This window comes from Phascolarctos cinereus, unplaced genomic scaffold (genome assembly GCF_003287225.1).
Source record: "Phascolarctos cinereus isolate Bilbo 61053 unplaced genomic scaffold, phaCin_HiC Scaffold_9;HRSCAF=440, whole genome shotgun sequence".
NCBI lineage: Eukaryota > Metazoa > Chordata > Mammalia > Diprotodontia > Phascolarctidae > Phascolarctos > Phascolarctos cinereus.
Window position 1 is genome coordinate 176,844,995 of NW_027556402.1, and position 18,870 is coordinate 176,863,864.

An 18,870-nucleotide genomic window follows, 5' to 3' on the forward strand; every position below is an offset into this window, starting at 1 on the left:
AATCTATGTCCTAAGGGCTTCCTTTTCTTCCCACCTACCACTTGCAAGCCCTTGGAGGGCAGGGAGTGTCCTTTATATCTCTGTCAACCCCCTACAGTGGCCAGCCTAGTGCTTTTGACAAGGTGTTCCATCAATATTTACTGATTGACCTTTTCTAGAGTCTAGGAGCTGTCATGCACATCAGAAGATTTTTGTTTTGCTTTGTTTTGTTCTTAGGCAATTGGGGTTAAGTGACTTGCCCAGGGTCACACAGCTAGTAAGTGTCAAGTGTTTGGTCCGAGGCCAGATTTGAACTCAGGTCCTCCTGACTTCAGGGCCGGTGCTCTATCCACTGCACCACCTAGCTGCCCCCAGAAGTTTTTTTTTAAGCTATCAGTGGCTCTTATGTAACCCCCTCCTTCCCAAAAAAAGTATGGAATAATACCCAGAATTCACAAAAAACATACACCAAAGGGAAAGAGGCTGAAAATCGAAAGTCTGGATTACATTAGGGAAGTCAGAAGGTTCAATTTCAACACATAAGAGTATCCATTTATTACCTTACCTGGTATCAGAAAATGACAGGGCCCTGGAATCTCTAGAAACAGGGCATAAGTGGTGGAAGGGCAAAAGTAGAAGAGTAAGAGTTTGTTAGAGGCCACATGAATGAAGAACTTTTTTTGGTCAGGGAAGAGATGTTTTATGTTAAAAAAGAAACCAGAATAGTTTTGTAGGTTCCCCTTCCCTCCCCCAATTTTAAAAGACATCTTAGTAGTTGCCAAAGAATAATGGGATCTTTTCTTTAATTAAAATGAATCATATTTGAATAACTTAACTTTTTCTTGTAAAATGAGATCCCAGCAGACAGTTGCTATGGTTATTGAAAAGGCCAGACTTTGGACCCAGTTAAGCATGGAAGAAATTAACTAGGCACAATGTATCAGCCTGCCAGGTTATAACAGAATTTTATAACAGAATAGTGATATCTTGTTGTGTAATAATCTTTTATAAATTTCTGCATAATCAGCAATCAATAGAAGTGTACCTTGGCATGTAAATTTTTTGGATGGTGTCGTGAGCAGTAGTTTGTCTGCCATTTCTCCAGGACCAGCACATCGAGCAATTCCAGGTTCTTTGTATTCTGATTTGACCCAGTCTGATAACCACTGCATATTACAGTCACAGTAGAGAGGGTTTGCACCAATGGCTCTGAGAAAGAGCATAAAAACAACAGCAAGAACAAGACAGGATATATTTGCTTTTGTTTTTACATTACAGTAAGTCAATCAAAGTGTTAACTTAGTAGAACATCTCCATAGTTAAAGACACTCAACACTCAATAATAGCTTACATTTCTATGAAGGTAATAATAGTGAAGGCAATAATAACTTACATTTCTATACAACTGTTATTTACAGATCATTTTGTGGAGATAGTATAAGCACTATTATTGATATTTCCTAGATGGTGAAGCTAATTAAATTATATAATAAAAAGATAGAAATTACGGAGATATTAACTTCTAAGAGGTTAAGTAACTTGCCCAAGTGTCAGAGATCTCAACTCTAATTCTAGCCCTCTAACTTAGAAGAAAATTGAGATATTCATATATGGTCATTACAGGGATAAATACTAAACTCGTAATTTCATTAGCATAAGGAACTCCCATGTTAAGGAATGCTTTCTATCAACACAGGCTGGTGCCTTTTCTACAAATCAAGAGTCTTAAGAGAGTTGCCTAGAACACCATTAGGTAAAGTGACTTGCCCAGAGTCTCATAGCCAGTATATGTCAAGGCAGAATTGAATTCAGGTCTTCCCGGCTCCTAGGCTAACTATCTGCCATAACACGCTGCCTTGTGCAAGTAGCAAATATTTGAATTCTATGCATATGATATTTACAGACTTAATATTAATATAAACGTGGATTTTTTTCTGCTAATATGGCTGTCATTAAACTACATAAAAGAGAGGCAGCTAGCAATAATGCTAAACAGGATTGATAGACAGGAAATATTAGTCACAATTCAAGATTACCAGTTTGTTATCTGTTTGACTAGGGCCAAATCATTTTACTGTTCTGGGGAATCATTTGTCTCTTCAGAATAAAGGAAAGCAGACTAGAAAGTCTCTATTGTCCCTCCTAAGTCTATTCAATAACTCTTTCCTAAAAGCCAGATTATAATTAGGTGTGAAAATATCTTAAGCAAATACTAATGCCTAGGTATCCCTGAAATTATAGTCCAGGGGCCAATGGTCTAATAGGAGAACCAAGAAAATTAGAACTCTGAAACTGTTTACTTCTTATGACAAAGAAATGAATGACTTTGAGTATTTAATTTTTTTTTCAGTCTTTCAGTTTTGGTGACTCATCTAGAAAAATTACACATCAAAACTATCAAGTAACTCAGAAAAATATGTATAGCTGTTTTACAGTCCGATAAACTTATGATGCTCATAGATATCTCTGTAGAAAATTTAAAGCTTTGGGATTATGATAACCCATACCTCATATAAGCCAGCTTTAACCTTAAGAATCAAAAGGATGCAACATCATTGTGAGTTGTTGAACTCTCAAAATGGTGACAAAGGCTAGGATATATTTGCCACTGAATTACAGAATCTAAGAGTTAGAAGAGATAACAGAGACCATCTAGTTCAATTCATACCTAAAAAAAAATCCCCCCCCCCAAATTCCCTTTACGACATACCCAAGAGGTAGAACTTAGTACTTCCTGAAGCAGCTCGTTCTTCTTTTGGAGAGCTCTAGCTATTGAGCAGTTTTTTCCTTATATCAATTTTATTTTTTTCCTTTTTGCAATTTCTACTACATAGTTCCACCTCTGTCCCTTAGGATGAAGCCAAACAAGTCTAATTTCATTCCCAACATGACAGCCCTTTAAATACTTGAAGACAATATCCTGTTCCCCCTAATGCCTTCTCTCCTTCAGACTAAGCATGTATAGTAACTTCAACCAATTCTCATATGACCTAATACGAACCCCTTTCATTGTGATAATCTCTTCTGGACACCCTCTAGTTTATCAATGTCTTTTCTAAATGTGAAACCCAGAACTGAACATAACACTTCACATATGGGATAATGAGCAGAGTCTTTCTTCTTGCCTATTCATTTTTCACATAGCTGTGAATACCAAATAATACTGAACAAACAAAGAGACAAACAAACAAAAAAATCAAGTTTCTGACTGAGCCTCCTGCACAGCCTGTGTGATCCTATTAAATTTGCAGCCTCCCCCTTGGAAACTGTGACCAGAGGGAGGTTGATTCTAGTATTCAGAGGATTTGTGCTATATCATAATGAAACACGGTAGATCAGAATATGAATATTTTAAATAACATTTTTCTTCATATTTGGGGCAATGTTCTTAGGTCTATGGAAGAAAAAAACAAGTTCCATTTTATTTAATATGAGGTAACCTATACACATTATTCTCCTGTATTTTAATTTGTAGTGTTTTAAAACCTACTTAGTCCTGATCAGTTTCTCTTACATAATTAAATAATCAACCTTGGGTTCACTTGTGATTGGCAGACTGAAAAATGCATTTTATACTAAAATGGCCGGACATCTTTTCAAGCAATTTGAGTGCTTTATATTTTTTTGAGAAGACTCAATATACTGAGATTTGGGGCAGTCAAATTATGTTTACTTTTTTTTTCAAATACAGATGAGAGACTTTAATGCACTTAAATAGACATTAACATTCTTTATGGAAGAACTACTCACAGATGGGATAAGGAGGAAAGATCATTGAAAGCTCCTTCAGGTACAACAGAAATATCATTTCCATGTAAAGACCTAAAGATAAGAAATAACAAAATTAAATCTGTTTCTTTGAATAAGTAACTTATAGCATCATTAAAAAATAATGTATTTTATATATGATACATAATCCAATAAAATGAATCTATAATTAACCAAAGCAGAGTTTATTATTGTATGGCATGCTAAGACATTGATTCCCTACTCCCCTTCCAGAAGTAAATTAACTTTGTCTGTCTTTCCAACCCCCAATCAATCAGGAAAGGAATTAATAAGACAAATTACCTAAGGACATTATTAGTAAAATGGGCTGCTTGTATAAGATGGCATTTTATTAAATGAAAGATTCTTACAGTAAACGAAGAGACTTCAACCCATCGAAGGTCCGAGTGGGTATACATCGGAGGCGGTTGTAACTAAGAATTCTGAAAATATATAGGATAGTTTTTTTTTATGGTAATAAAAATAAGAGAAACAGAAAATAATTAAATGCAGTTCCTGTATCCAAAGCAGTTAGGAAAATAGATGTTTTCTAGGCTTCTAAATCAAATAAGATTTTAATACTTTTCTCATATTACTTGTCTACCAGATATCAATTTTATTCAGCATGACTTGTAGATTTTAACAATCAGTGTTACAAGTTTAAACTTACAAGGTCAGTAGCTGTGTCATGTTGCTGAAGCTCTGATTAGAAAGTGTACTGATTCGGTTGTTACTTAAATCTCTACAAAAAAAATGCAGAAACTTAATTATTTGGAACAAGGCAAAAATCTGAAAATGTAAGAAATAGTTATAAGAAAATATTGTTTTTGTTAGTAGAAATAGTCAAATTATTACTTCAGACAACGTAAAATTTTTTAAAATGCCTAAATTTAATAAATGAAACTACATTCAATTTAATAAAGGGGTCATTTGAACTGATTACTTTGTTATCTTAAAATACAATTGTAAGGCATATTGTATCTAAATTTATAATTGTGTCCAAAATAAAGACTTTGATATAAATATTGATTTTTTTCATATATCATCCCGATGAAATTTACATCTAAGAGAGAGTAGTATCTAAAACACACACACACACATACAGAGATACATACACGATTCCAGGTTCTAACTGTTGTGGCTATCATCTGAGATCTAAATGTACTTTATATTTATTCTTCTAAAAGAAAATAAGTCTCTTACTTGCACCATAGGGTTCATAGGAAGGAGTCTTTGAACTTATCTAGTGCAACTACATATTTTTAAAGACGAAGAAGCCAAGCCTCAAAAAAGTGAATTGATTGCTTAATGTCATGAGATTAAGCACCACACTCATGACTTGAGCCTAGGTCTTATGGCAAAATTGAAAGGACAGATAGACTCCATCTAATCAATTCCTATTGTTTTCTGTATGTTCCACAAACTACTTATCTTCAAAGATCTTCAATTTTTCTTATTCAATTATGATTACATCTCCCCCCATTCAAACAAATCTGTTCATATTTCTTCAAAGTGTTATTTTCAATAAGCAGAATTATTGGTTCTCAGAATCAAAAGGTGCCTCAGATACGATCTAAGTCAATCCATAACCAAACAGGAACCCCTTGTATAACACCCATTACAAAAGCTCATTAAACTTCTCCTTGAAGAACTCTTGAAATGAGGATATGCTTTCTATATCCCTTAGCAGCTTAGGTTATACTTGAAGAACTCCTGGAGTGCAGAAGTCTTCTCCCTCCCTTAGGAGCCCATTTCCATTTTGGAGGGCTCTAATTGTTAGGAAGGTTTCCCTGAATAAAATTGACACCTGTCTTTGCAACTTCTTTTTTGTCTTGGTTTTGCCTTTTAGGACCAAGTTTGAAAAGTCCAATTCCTCTTTCATGGAGGGGCCCTTAAGTTACTTGAAGATGACTAACAATTGATACAACCTTGAAAATTATTCCAGCACATTGACTGATCCATCATAATTTCACCAACCTCATCCTGAAGAGTGAATTTTTATTTAGCTAAGAAAAATATTTCCTGTCACCTAGTCATCTGGCATGTACTTTCATACAAACACATTGACCCATCATAAATCTCTCAAATCCTTGTAGAATTCTATGGAAGTAAATTAAAATGAAAAAATGTTACCAGCTTGTTGCCTTAACATTTATCATACTTATTACTCTAAAGCTGCGGCAATCAAAATGGTGAAATATATGTGCTCTTTAATTATTTAATTACCTGATTTTTTTATATTTAGATAATTTTTAGATTTAGATATTTAGATACTTCATTTTAAAGTACAAATAATAAAAAATCCAAATACCAAATAGGGTAAAATTGTATGTGACTCTGTTTAACTTAATAATATGACCTAAAAGATTACGTTGTCTAATATTAAATCAGAGAGAATATGTCAGTAGGACATTACCACAACAGGAAAATGAATGAAGTTATTTTGTAATTCATTATATAATTATGATAAACTTATTTGAAGACTGGATCTTAAAGAATTTGTAATACTGAGATCCTTTAACTTACATAACAAAAATATCTATAAAGGTAAGATCTAATAAATTAAATCAATAATAGAGTCAGCAGACATTATCAGCCTTGTCAAGAGAGTTCTACTAGTGATATGATTGTGGACAAGTCAATTAGCTTCTGTGAATATTGGTTTTATCATCTGTAAAAATATCAACAGTAATGCAAGCAATGGAAGTTAATACTCATAAGATTTCTGTGAGGATTATAGGAGCTAATCCATGCAAAATGCTTTGTAACTGAAAATATTATATCATAGGCTAATACATTTAGAGGTGAAAAGGATCTTTGAGGCTATTTAGCTACACCTTTCATTTTACAAATGAAGAAACTAAGGCTTAGAGAATTGAAATGACTTGCCCAGAGTCATATAGATAGTAAGGGCCAGAGACAGGATTTTAACCTTTTTTTTTTTCTGGCTCGAAAGCCAGAGTTTTTTTCTATTACTTTTCCTCATGGTCATTTTTCATTATGAAAGGTCCTCTTCTTCAATGCATGACATGAGATCAAGAATACATGATAACGTTTCTTTATGTTCTTGGTTTTATTTTTTAAATCAGTGGAAGCTTCCTATTTTCATGACCATTTATACCATTCTATGTTTAGCCAGACAAGACATCACTGTGGTTGTGTTTCCCCAAGAAGTGAAGGAGAAACCCTGCTCTAGGACTCTATCCTATTCTGGTATATATTATATGTTTCCAGATGTGGCTTATGATCCAAACCCAGATGAGAGAAGCTGGAGGCATCTGTCTGTGAAGGACTTGTATAACCTGAAAGGTTCATGACGTTTTCTACAATGCCCTCCCTGTCTCTCTTGCACCCCACCCTTACCCTATTTCATCAAACAGAACAGAAAGTCTAAAGAAAAAAATACTGGGGGAAAAAAAGGTACTCACATAAGTGTTAAATGTTTGTAGTTAGAAAGTTCCTTGGGAACCAGGGTAAACTGGTTCCCATCTAAATACCTAAATACAAAGAAAAATACATTATTCATGTTAAAATAACAGCAGTGTCAAAATATATTAGCTTAATGATATTTCATTTTTAATCAAGGCCAGGGATTATACAACCTAACTTCACGACAATATGTGCTTCAGTGGGGATCCATTACTTAAGGGTGAAGAAAAGATTACATCTGTTGAGTGTGTGTGTGTGTGTGTGTGTGTGTGTGTGTGCGTGTGTGTGTATGTTAAACTTCGGTCAAATTCATCCAGCTGTGGACAGAGTAGTTGGTTCATTTCCCCATGGTTAACTTAATAGAGTCAAGTACCTATGTATTCACATGACAGTAAGATAGTCCCAGTGAATTTAGTCAACCAAATGTTTTGCTCATCATTCCTATTGCCTGTGGTCACATAGTCTGATCCCAAGGACATAGTAACTATTAATAGGAGCTTACCAATGAAGAAGAGATTTATTATACTATTCTCGTATGCATATAAACTGATAATCTTCGGGACTGAGACACTGTGACATATCAGAGAATATCTCATTTAGAGATGAATAGATGCAAATAGAAAGCTCCTAAGATTCCTTTCATCCCTCATTTTAAAGATAAGGAAACAGGCTTAGAGAGCATGAGTGGCTTGTCCAATGTCATATAAAGAGTAATAGTACAGCTAGGATTCTGGCTCCAAACCAATGCTCTTTCAACTCTTCCACAGCTCTGATAGACTTAGTTTTACTTTAATATAATAAAGCATCATTTTGTTCAGAATGTAAAATTTTACAAATACCTGCTAAATTATTAGTAATTTTAATAGGAGATGTCAACGAACTGTAGTTGAGTATTCAACAATGCAACCTGAAACTTGTCAAATATACAAAGAAAGCCTACATATGGTGAAAAAATAGCCATGTAAACAAATACATTTGTATGTGCCGTGTCCTGTCAGAGCCAAACAAAATCAAAGGAAATATTGATAGAATTTTAGCCTAATCTTCATCTAGAAAGTCCTTATGCCAATGAAATTTCTAGTCTAGTTCCTATCCTATCCGTCAAACTAGAAAAATAAATAAAAGATAAAATTCATGCGAAAAGAAAATTCATTTCTACATCTTGGTCCAAAGGCCACATCTTCTCCCACAATCTGTTCTTTCTTAGAATATGGATGCTGAATGATGCAGATATCTTTGAACAACACAAGCCATCTGGCTGTGAATGTGTCTACAAACAGTTTTGGCATGCTGGACATGTCACAACTCCTACTTTACTGTTGTGGAAAAGCTGCAGAGTGAAAGCTGAGGCTGGTATTTTTTTTTTAATATATGGAGGAGTAACTGTGAGAAGATTCTTAAGATAAAAATTTGATCCCAGTACTTAAAAATGAAAACTGTTACAAAAACAACATATAAGATGTTGAAACCCATAATAGATATTTGTATACAAATGGGACATCAGTCATGATTCCTTCTTAGCCCCACACAAGTTTTCTGCTCTCTGCCCATTACTTTGGCCTTATTATTATTATTTTTTAAAATTTATTTCCTTCTGTTCTTTCATCATCTCTCTGTGGGTTGAAGCCACTAGAGGGAGACAGGATCATACATACTTGAGAAAGAGAGAGGTATTTTGAGTCTTTATTAGAGCCTTACTGGAAAGTCAGAAATATTCAGTGTGTGGTATTGAAATCTAGATGTTAAATAACGTTAAGGGGAAATTATATGACAATGATTAAAAATAATAGAAACCATTTGTCCATACTTGTCCAGAAACATCTACTTATATTTGTGCCAAATTATGTAATAATTTAGTATTATTTCACTCACATAAAGGATCTTGTCAGTGGAATTTGATTCTGCTATAGGAGTAAGTTGCTTGCATATAAAAATTCATATCAGCATATATGACTACATATTTCCATTACATGTGCAAAATATTTTAGTAGAAAGCATTATGTTTATTTTGTGCAGAAACATTAGTGTATATGACACTCAAAAGAAGTGCATAGTAAATAGATTTAAATCATCTATGATTTCCCATATATGCATTCAGTAAATATCTGCTGAATGAATGAATGAGTTAATATTTCTAAAGCTGATGCCTGCGTTCTTCAGAGGAAGTCAAGTAAAAGGACAGGGACCATCTGGTAGAGAGGGATGGTACAATGTGGGGACCACTGAAGCCCTGATTATAATAGGTCACTGCTTCTACACATAACAATTCTGTCACTTAAGTGCTAAAGTTCAGGAAGATACATTTGAGAAGAAATGCATGTACATTGTAGTTATCAAATGTTATCTGGGAGGACAAGATATTTTAAAATGTACATATTTAGGCTATTATTCATTGTTGCAATTAATAAAACGGAAAAAGTACTGAAAACTTTAAAAGAATGGAAATGAAAGACAGTTAAGGGATTTCTCCATGCTATTTTATGCTTAGGCAAAATTCATTGCAGCAGGGAAAATGCACTGCCTCTAGAGTTAGAAAATCTGGTTTCAAATCCCACTTTTGATGATTACTGCCTCTGTGACCTTGGACAAACAACTTAAGTTCCTTGGGCCTCTACTTCTTAATCTCTTAAATGAGAGGTTTGGACTGGACGGCTTCAGAGGTCCCTTCTCTCTTTAGATCTATGATCCCAGGAAACTATAAAGAACAGGTCAAATGCAAATCTGCAGAATTATAAATGAAACAAAGTGGAATCTAACAATTAAGTAACTCTTTTGAATCACTGTATTTTATCTTAAATGACTTAAGTCAAATACGCTGTTATTGATTAAAAAAAAATAGGAGCTATAAGTGGAAAGGCTGTTCTTATAGAATAGGATGAAAGCCTTGAGAGATATAAGGAACTTTAAGGATTATCTTTAGTCTGACCCCCCTCTCATTTTCTTTTATTTTTTGCTTGGCTTTGTGATTTCACTGGAAGGTCTCCCAGAGAAACCTCTTCTACCAATGGAGATTTGCAACTGTGTTGAAACTGATAGTCTTAGAGAATTATATGGGGAAAAGTGTCACCCAGGCAGTGTCAGAGATGGGACTTGAACCCAGGTCATTCTGATTCTGCGACTGGCTCCCTAGCTACTACATGAAGCTGAGTCTTTTATCGTATCTTATTTTGCGGTTAGTTTCCTGGTATCTTTTGCTTTTTATTTCCTAATACACATGACTTTTCCCCTATCCAGTGAGTTAAGCCTTTCCTTGTAACAAGGATTAAAAAAACAAAACAGTTTAGCAAACCCCACCACACACTGACCACATATGACAACACATGGAACATCCCACATATATCATCTTCCACCTCTTCAAAGAAAGGAGAGGTGAAGTTAGGATCATTCACAGCTCATTTCCTAGCTTGATCATTATGATTACACAATATTTGATTCAGTTTTCTTGTTCTTTAAATTTCCATTTTCATATTCATTGCATGTATAATATGTGTGCTTAAATTCCTCCATTTTACAGATAAGAAAACAGAGGTCCAGACAAGGGAAGAGACTTGTTTTATATCCTCTCTAAAAGAGATGCCAGAACTGAACATAATGTAGTCTGAAGGGATTTGAGGTGGGGAGAGAGTACAGAGGAATTATCCATTCTTTTTTAGGGAAGCACTATCTTCCTCAATAAAGCCTGACTCCATTAGCTTTCTTGCCTACCGTTATGAGCCACATTGAACGCTTGCAGTCCAAGAAATCTCCCAGATCTTTTTTTCAGATAAACCACTGTCCAGCCATGCCTCCTCTGTCTTGTTCTTGCAAAACTGGTTTTGTGAATTAGATGTAATACTATTTAATACTGGCTAAATTTGATTTGATTTTATTTTTGACCCAATATGCTGGACTGTCAAAATCTTTTTTAATTCCAACTCTCATCCAGCATGTTAGCTATTGCTCTTAGCCTTGAATCACCTGTAAATGTGATAAGCATGCCACTTGTGCTTTCATCTAAATCCCTGATAAAAGTTTTAGGCAGTACAAAGCCAACCACAGATCTCGGGGGCAATCCACTAGAGCTTTTCCAGCTGACATCAACTGATTAGGGACTCTTCTTTTGGTTCAGTCATTCAAGGGGTTCCGAATTTACCTAACTGTACTATCAGTCTCTCCACATCTCTTCATCTTTTCCACAAGATTGGTATGAGATACTTTATCAAATGCTTTGCTAACATTTAGGCAAACTATCTGTATAGCATTCCCCTAATTTATTCAACTGACAAAATCACTTCTGTTTCTACCTCCACTCTGATTCCCAGATATTCATCTTCACATGAACACTAGGGTGGCAGTGGGTAGGAGACCTTTGATTTTATTGCTGTAAGGAAATCTCAATGAAGGGAACTCCCTTTACTAATTCAGATCTGGGACTGCTCTGCAAAATACAGCCCCAGAGGGTGGGCTATGAGTACACACACAAAATCATATTTTGGTAGTCAGTCTTATCCCACTCAATGAAACCTGCAATCTCAGATTGGCCTCCTTTTATTAGGATATCTCTATATTTGTATCCGTCAGATTTAAATATCGTGTCTTAGATCTATGGCTCTAAGGGTTCTTGTAAGCTATTTAGGATGACTCCTTCATTTTAGAGATGAGGAAACTGAAGCCTAGAAAAATGAAATAATTTTCCCAAAGTAGGCATCTGGCTAGGTGGCACAGTGGATAGAGTGCTGGGCCCGAAGTCAACACAACTCATCTTCCCAAGTTAAAATTTGGCCTCAGACAATTACTAGCTGTATGACCCTGGGCAAGTCACTTAACCTTTGTTTGCCTTAATCCACTGGAGAAGAAAATGACAAACCATTCCAGTATTTTTGTCAAGAAAACCCCAAATGGGGTTTCACAAAGAGTTGGACCCAACTGAACAACCATAAAACTAGCTACTAATGCTAGCCCCTTCTCTCTGCTGATTATCTCTAAATTACTCTGTATATAGCTTATGGGGACATTGTCTTTACATTCTCTTCCCCATTATATTGTGAGAACTGTGTTCTTGAGAACAGGGGCTGTCTTTTGCCTTTTTTTGTATCCCCAGCACAGTGCCTCGTACAGAATAGCAGCTTAATAAATGCCTATTGATAACTGAAAGTTAAGGTCTGGGATTTAAATCTGGGTCCTCTAACTCCAAATAAATTACTCTTGTTAATCATACTTTGTGCAGTTCTTTATAGAAATGTGAGGCTATGTGTTTTATTATTGGGTCCTTTTGTTCCCTGGGCTCCTCTTTGCTGTTAGCCTTCTTTCTACACTGTTGCTACTCGATACACTTTAGCTTTGTGGCTATAATTAGGAAGTTTTCTTCTTCCCTCTGTTCCATTTAAAGACCTTCTGATAACGTTTTTAAGACCTCAGGCAAATGCATTCTTACCATCCCTATCCAGGAAACTTCCCTTCCAAACCCCATTCTCAGACACCATCTTCCTAACCAGCTGCTCATTTCCCATTTTAAATACAATGCATAGAATAACTGAGGTGGAACGATCTTGGAAATCATCCTCTTCTTTTTGTTTTTTGTTTTTATAACTGAGGAAAGACACTAAGTTACCTTACTATTGTCACAGTACTAGTATATGGCACAGCCAAGACTTAAACTTAAGTCAGCTTACTTAGCCTGTGGGTCTTTCCACTATAGGGCAACTAGGAGGCAAAGTGGCTAGAACACCAGGCCTGGAGTCAGGAAGACTCATCTTCCTGAGTTCAAATCTGGCCTCAGACACTTACTAGTTGTGAGACCCTAGATAAGTCACTTAACCCTGTTTGTCTCAGCTTCCTCATCTGTAAAATGAGCTGAAGAAGGAAATGGCAAATCATTCCAGCATTTTTGCCAAGAAAACCCTAAACGGGGTCATGAAGAGTCAGACACAACTGAAAAACTGAACAATAATAACTTTTCGTTATACCATATGCCCCAAAGTAATATACAGCTGATTGTTCTAATGCAAAGACAACATGCTGTTGACAGTATGGGTTTTCTTCTGTCCTACATCCATTCACTATTTTTCTTTAGTATCTCTAGGTGGAACCAGGGAATTCCATTTGATTGGTACATGAACCTTCTTTGGTCGTATTCAACTCAAAGTGCTACAAACACCTGAGAGAAAATATGGCCTTGGAAATTAAGGAAAGGAAAGTATGGGGCTTACTTACAGTTCAGTGACATCTTTTGGGATTCCTTTGGGCAAGGCTTTCAGTCCCTTGTTACTACATCGGACCACAGTATCAAGGCAAGTACATTCTGCTGGGCAGCGGGACAGTGGAGAACAACTGTTGTCATCATTTCCTGATTTGCCAGAGGAAACACAAATATGCCAAGTTTTATATCTTTGAAAACGACTTTATAGCCAGCAGGAACTTAATCTACTTAATTCTATTTAACAAACACTACCATTTTATACCACAGGATCTCTAAAGGCACAGAACATTAAGCTACCACTGAACACTTATTTATATACATTGCATTTCAAAAGACACCAGGAATTTTACATAATCCTTTTTTTTATAACCTTTTAAAGCAGAACTCCAAATAAACCCAAAATGTCTATAGCAGCTTCTCATGTGATATCTTTGTTTAGCTACTTGTAAGAATTAAACATAGATTTATAGAAACAAATAAACTAAACTAAAGCAAAATCAGTAATGGAGAGAGTACAGTTAGGTTCCAATTAGTGAAGATAATGAAGCCCCTAAAGTGACTGCAAATATTCAAATTTAAATGATTCCAAATTAAAATTATATAAATAGAAGCTACTTCTAGCCCAATGAAACTTCAGTGTGAATTCAAACAATCCAACTATTTCATGAGATTCATTATTTGCACTAATCAAGACCTAGCTGTAAACATGTTGTCAATTATTTTCTGTATGTGCGTTATCCTATGCTGAATTTAAAAAAAAATATACTTACAAGATGAAAGAATCAACAACTGGTATTTAATTTGTCAATAATGATATCACTACTAATGATAATTTCCCATTTATGCTATACTTTATAGCCTATAACATTTTGTCACATATATTACATCTTATTTTCTCTTTGCAACAACTGATTGAGGTAGGTAGGGCAAGTTCATTTACCTCTATTTAGCAAGTGATGCACCCAAGGTTAAGAGTTCAATTAGCTCTCCTAAGATCACATAGTGATAGAGCTGAGACCAGAACTATGGGCTTCTGTGTCTTTCATAGCTCTTAGAAGCATTGTCATTATTTTCGCTATACACACATATTGTTAGATTAATCAACATTTTTATTTTTAAGCAGCCCTTTGATGGAGAAGCTGTAGCTCACATGAATATGATCCCTTGAGATTTACAAAGTAGTTTCTTCACAGTAGCCTTATGAAGTACATAATTCTATTATTATTGTTCCTACTCTACATATATATGTTGACTTGGTGAAGGTAACACAAAAGAATAGCTGAAAGAATAATTTCCAATCATTGAGACAATAAAGCATTTTTGAAGCTATGTTAGTTACATAGATATCATTGTAGAATCATGGAATCTCTGAGAGCTGGAAGGGACTTGGGGCATTCTATCTCACTTTCACATAAAGAAACCTAAAGGTGAATAGGATGAGATGTCCTGGATCTACTGCAATCTTGATGAGATTAAGCATATTCATGAGATTGTAGACTCACTGAAATTTGGAAGTGTAACAGTAGAAGCTGAGGCCTAGAAAACTTTTTAAGCTGGACTCAGATAGTGGCAGAGAGCTAGGACCAGGACTTACATCTGCATCTGCATTTTTAAGAGTGCTAGGCCACACTGCCAACACAGCAGTATAAATAAATATTAGAAAGTAGTCTTGTTAAATATTCAGAAACAAAATCACATGTAAAAGTACAGTTGATGGAATTTTAAAAGCACCAACACTTCTGGGTATATACTTAGCTGCTTAGATATGTGACCTTGTCATAGAAAAGAAATATTTCCTAATTGAATATTATCTTGGTTAATTTTGAAAGCATGAAAGCAAAGAAACCAGCCATGTGAAAGTTTCATTGACCAAATATGTGGCATAGAGCCTTGTACATAGTAGACCCTTAAAAATACTATATGAATTAATTCCATATAATTAACATTTCTAAGTACCTGTTATGCTCAGCACACTGTACTAAGGACTAGGCTTTAGAGAAATAGTTCAGATAAGACATTGTTCCTGCCCTCACAGAGTTTCAGTTTAGTACAGAAGAGGACATATAAGGAACTAATTATGATATAAAACTGCACATAACAAGTGAGTACACAAGAACATAGAATGAATGAATGGAAGCGCACAAATGAACATCTATATTTCTTACCATCATCACAAGTAAAATCTTGAATTGCAACATCCTGGATTGGAATCTCTTTTAGGAAGTAAGGCTTCTGACATCGAGGATTTCCTGTTACAATGCGTTTCTTCCTAAGCCAATCTCCCAACCAAGCCAAGTAGCAGTTACAGTTAAAAGGATTGGCCAAGAGGTTTCTAAGAACCATATATAAACAATTCACAATTTAGTTATGCAACTTTATTTTTTCACAAAGCACAGTATGTTAATATAAAGACAGGAAGCCTTTCTTGGAGCCTACTAGTTTAGTTCCTGAGAAGAGAAGATTGTAGAATGCAGAGAGTTGGGGGTAAATCTTTTGAATTGCTTCTATATTCTTCCCATCTCTCATTTATACACAGGTATACACCACATACGAGATGTATTTTCCCTGGCTCAAACATTCCATTTATACTTGGGAGAGAAAAAAAATCCCAGTAGAAAATCCTTCAAGTGATTCTATACAAAAAATAAAGTTGAAGGCAGCAATTTTGGATTTATGCAGTGTATCTTGATATATCTCATTTAGAAGTAATTTAAACTTGTCTGAGATCTGACTTGCTGTCAAACTATCCTGCACTGATAATGCGGTAATTCAATATAAAGATGAAGGCTGATTACTTTATATTATTGGGTTTAACCTGACAACAGCTATTTCATTAATTTGTCATCTCAAGATTTCCATCTCTTATTTGCTCCAGAGAATAGGTTTCCCATCTAAAGTGACAGCTGAGTTGATTACATGCCAGTTATAAAAATGAATTTACTTCTACAAATCCCAATACTTTTGGCATCTCACCACTTGAACACAAACCTATTGACAATTCCATTATTTATAAACATGCCATCTTTAATATGCACAAATTAGTCACTAGGTGTAAAATGTCACATTTCATGTGGAAAGAGGATTAAGTGCTTTACTGATGGATGCTTCCCTCAGAAATAATTCTGTTAGTGACTTGAGTTATGTGAAACAAATTTTTTTTTCCCTTTTCCATCCTTTACAGTAACCTTTATTTCCTACCTATTAAATTATAACAATATATTTAGATGCAAACCACTGCTTGGAAATTAGTTATTTCCAACACTACTGTTACACACTATACAAGGTATGAATTAAGTTGTAGGCACACAATACACAAATAATCTCTGAGAGGCAGCAGCACACTCATCCCCAACTCTTTTTTCTGAGATTATGAAAATTCTTTTCTTCAAACTTTAGGAAATATTTCACTAATAACTTGCTCCCAAGCCTGCTTGGCTTAGGACTTGTAGGGTTGGGAGGGACCTTTAAGGGTATCGAATCCCTCCCCCTCACTTTAAGAGTGAGAGACCTGAGCATCAGGGAAGAGGAGTCGCATTCTCTAGGGTTCCCAGTTGGTCAATATGAGAGGTGGGATTAAGATCCAGGTCCTCTGACCCTAAATCTAACATGGCTTCCACTGTCCCGGCTAGGTTCTCTTTTCAATATAATAACTCCACACTGAGAATTACTTTTATGACCCACCTTACCAACTTTATTTACATTATAAATAATCAAGTCAATGTAAATTATTGGGTTGGGGAGTATGCTAACAACTTTTCTATTTCAGTAGTATCATGTTATAAGATGTAGAAATAGTTCCATTGGTTAGACTGATTTATTCATCTGTCTTGTCACATTTCTACTTGATTAAAAGAAGCGATCTACATTTTTGTATAGAAGTCAGTGTAGTTTTAGAGTTAAAATAAGCAAAATCCATCAATTTTCCACTTTTTAAGAAAAACGCACAAGCCCCTAAGTAGCAGTGGTGTCTTGGACACTGAATTTTTAGTAATACTTTTTTTTTTATTATTATTATCTATGCCTAATGAGGACATCATATTGCTACTGAGACATTATTGAAAATATGTAACTAAATCTTCAATTGGCTAATTCAATCAATAAATAAATTACCATCAATACTCACAATGTGGATAAGGAGTGAAGGGTATCAAACGCTCCTGGAGCAATTGTTGTAATTTGATTGTCATACAAAGAAAGCAAACGTACGGAACTGAGTCCTATGAAACTGTCATTTCCTACACAGGTTATGCGATTACTTCTCAACATCCTGAAAAAAAAAAGGACATTGTTACAGAAATAAAAAATCATATTGACATTGTATCTAACAGAGACCTAGAACAAACCCGTCCTATAGAATTTCATTGTTATTTTCTGTATAATTTATTAATAAGAAGTATATTGATAAGCCACAAGCATAGTGCTTATTAGTGAAACACTGCAAAAAACAGTATTATGTCTGAGTTTAATATAGCTATAACTACACTCTTATTTCCAGTGCTACTGTCATAAAAAGAATTATACTTGATTATAAGAATTTCATTAGTAAGATTCCAATGTTTATTACCATATATTATTATTACTATGCTGTTGCAATCATGATTTCTTATAATGAGCTTTTTATAACATTGCAACAAAAGTGATTCTGCCCATAAAGCAGCTGAATTGTTTATCTCTTGACTGAGAAGTCTTTTTAGAGGTAAAATTTTGGCTGATTATTGTGATATTCTTCATATATTCCTGCATCATTTAAAAAACCAATTTTCCTGTTCATGCCACTAAATAAATGATATAATATACTAAAATATTAAAACAGGGGCATGATTGCACTTCCCTGAGATGCATTTAAAAACATTCCTGTACACAGAGAATACATCTCAATTACCAAAACGAACTGTTATCCTAACTTCATGGATACTGATATGAAACATGGTAAAAGGTTGAATGTCTTTATATCATTATACAATACGTAAGAGATACGCGCTTTTATCAGCAGGAAATCCTATGCACCTTAATGAGTAAATCCTGGGAGGATGTCTGAGGCACCTGGAATTTCAATGATTTGTCTGGAGTCACATAGACAGAGGTGGTACTTGAAACTGTTCTCCAGATTCAAAGCCTAGGGATTTATTCACTTTGCCATTTTGACTATATTATTAAAAGCAAGTAATAGGGGATAGTGCACAGTTTGGCTGTCCCCCCTCTCTAGAAAAGGGGGAGATATAGCTTGAAATTTATTTTAAAAGAATGCCCTGTCATTTATCTTCAATCATCAAAAGATGTGAAGATCTAGAATCAAAGAATTTCAGAATTGGAAGGGATTTCAAAAGCCATCGAGCTGAAACTGTACTAGAGAAGAAATTCTGTTGTTGTTTAGTTGTTTGCCTCAGTCGTGTCCAACTTTTTGTGACCCCATCTGGGGTTTTCTTGGCAAAGATACTGGAATGGTTTACTATTTCTTCCTCATCTGTAAGATGAGAAAACTGAGGCAAACAGGATAAAGTGACTTGTCCAGGGTC

At 35.0% G+C, this 18,870-nt stretch overlaps 1 protein-coding gene across 2 annotated transcripts in view; it reads right to left on the reverse strand.

Moving 5' to 3' along the window:
• SLIT2 (slit guidance ligand 2) overlaps positions 1–18,870 on the reverse strand; it is a 395,951-nt gene that overhangs the window by 85,863 nt on the left and 291,218 nt on the right. For both annotated transcript variants that reach the window (XM_020992637.2, XM_020992619.2), the window contains 8 exons: positions 17,478–17,621; positions 15,520–15,686; positions 13,369–13,501; positions 7,176–7,244; positions 4,418–4,489; positions 4,119–4,190; positions 3,730–3,801; positions 1,025–1,188 (listed from right to left, as the gene is read on the reverse strand). In XM_020992637.2, the coding sequence (XP_020848296.1) occupies positions 1,025–1,188; positions 3,730–3,801; positions 4,119–4,190; positions 4,418–4,489; positions 7,176–7,244; positions 13,369–13,501; positions 15,520–15,686; positions 17,478–17,621 (893 nt within the window). The remainder of the gene's footprint in view (positions 1–1,024; positions 1,189–3,729; positions 3,802–4,118; positions 4,191–4,417; positions 4,490–7,175; positions 7,245–13,368; positions 13,502–15,519; positions 15,687–17,477; positions 17,622–18,870) is intronic.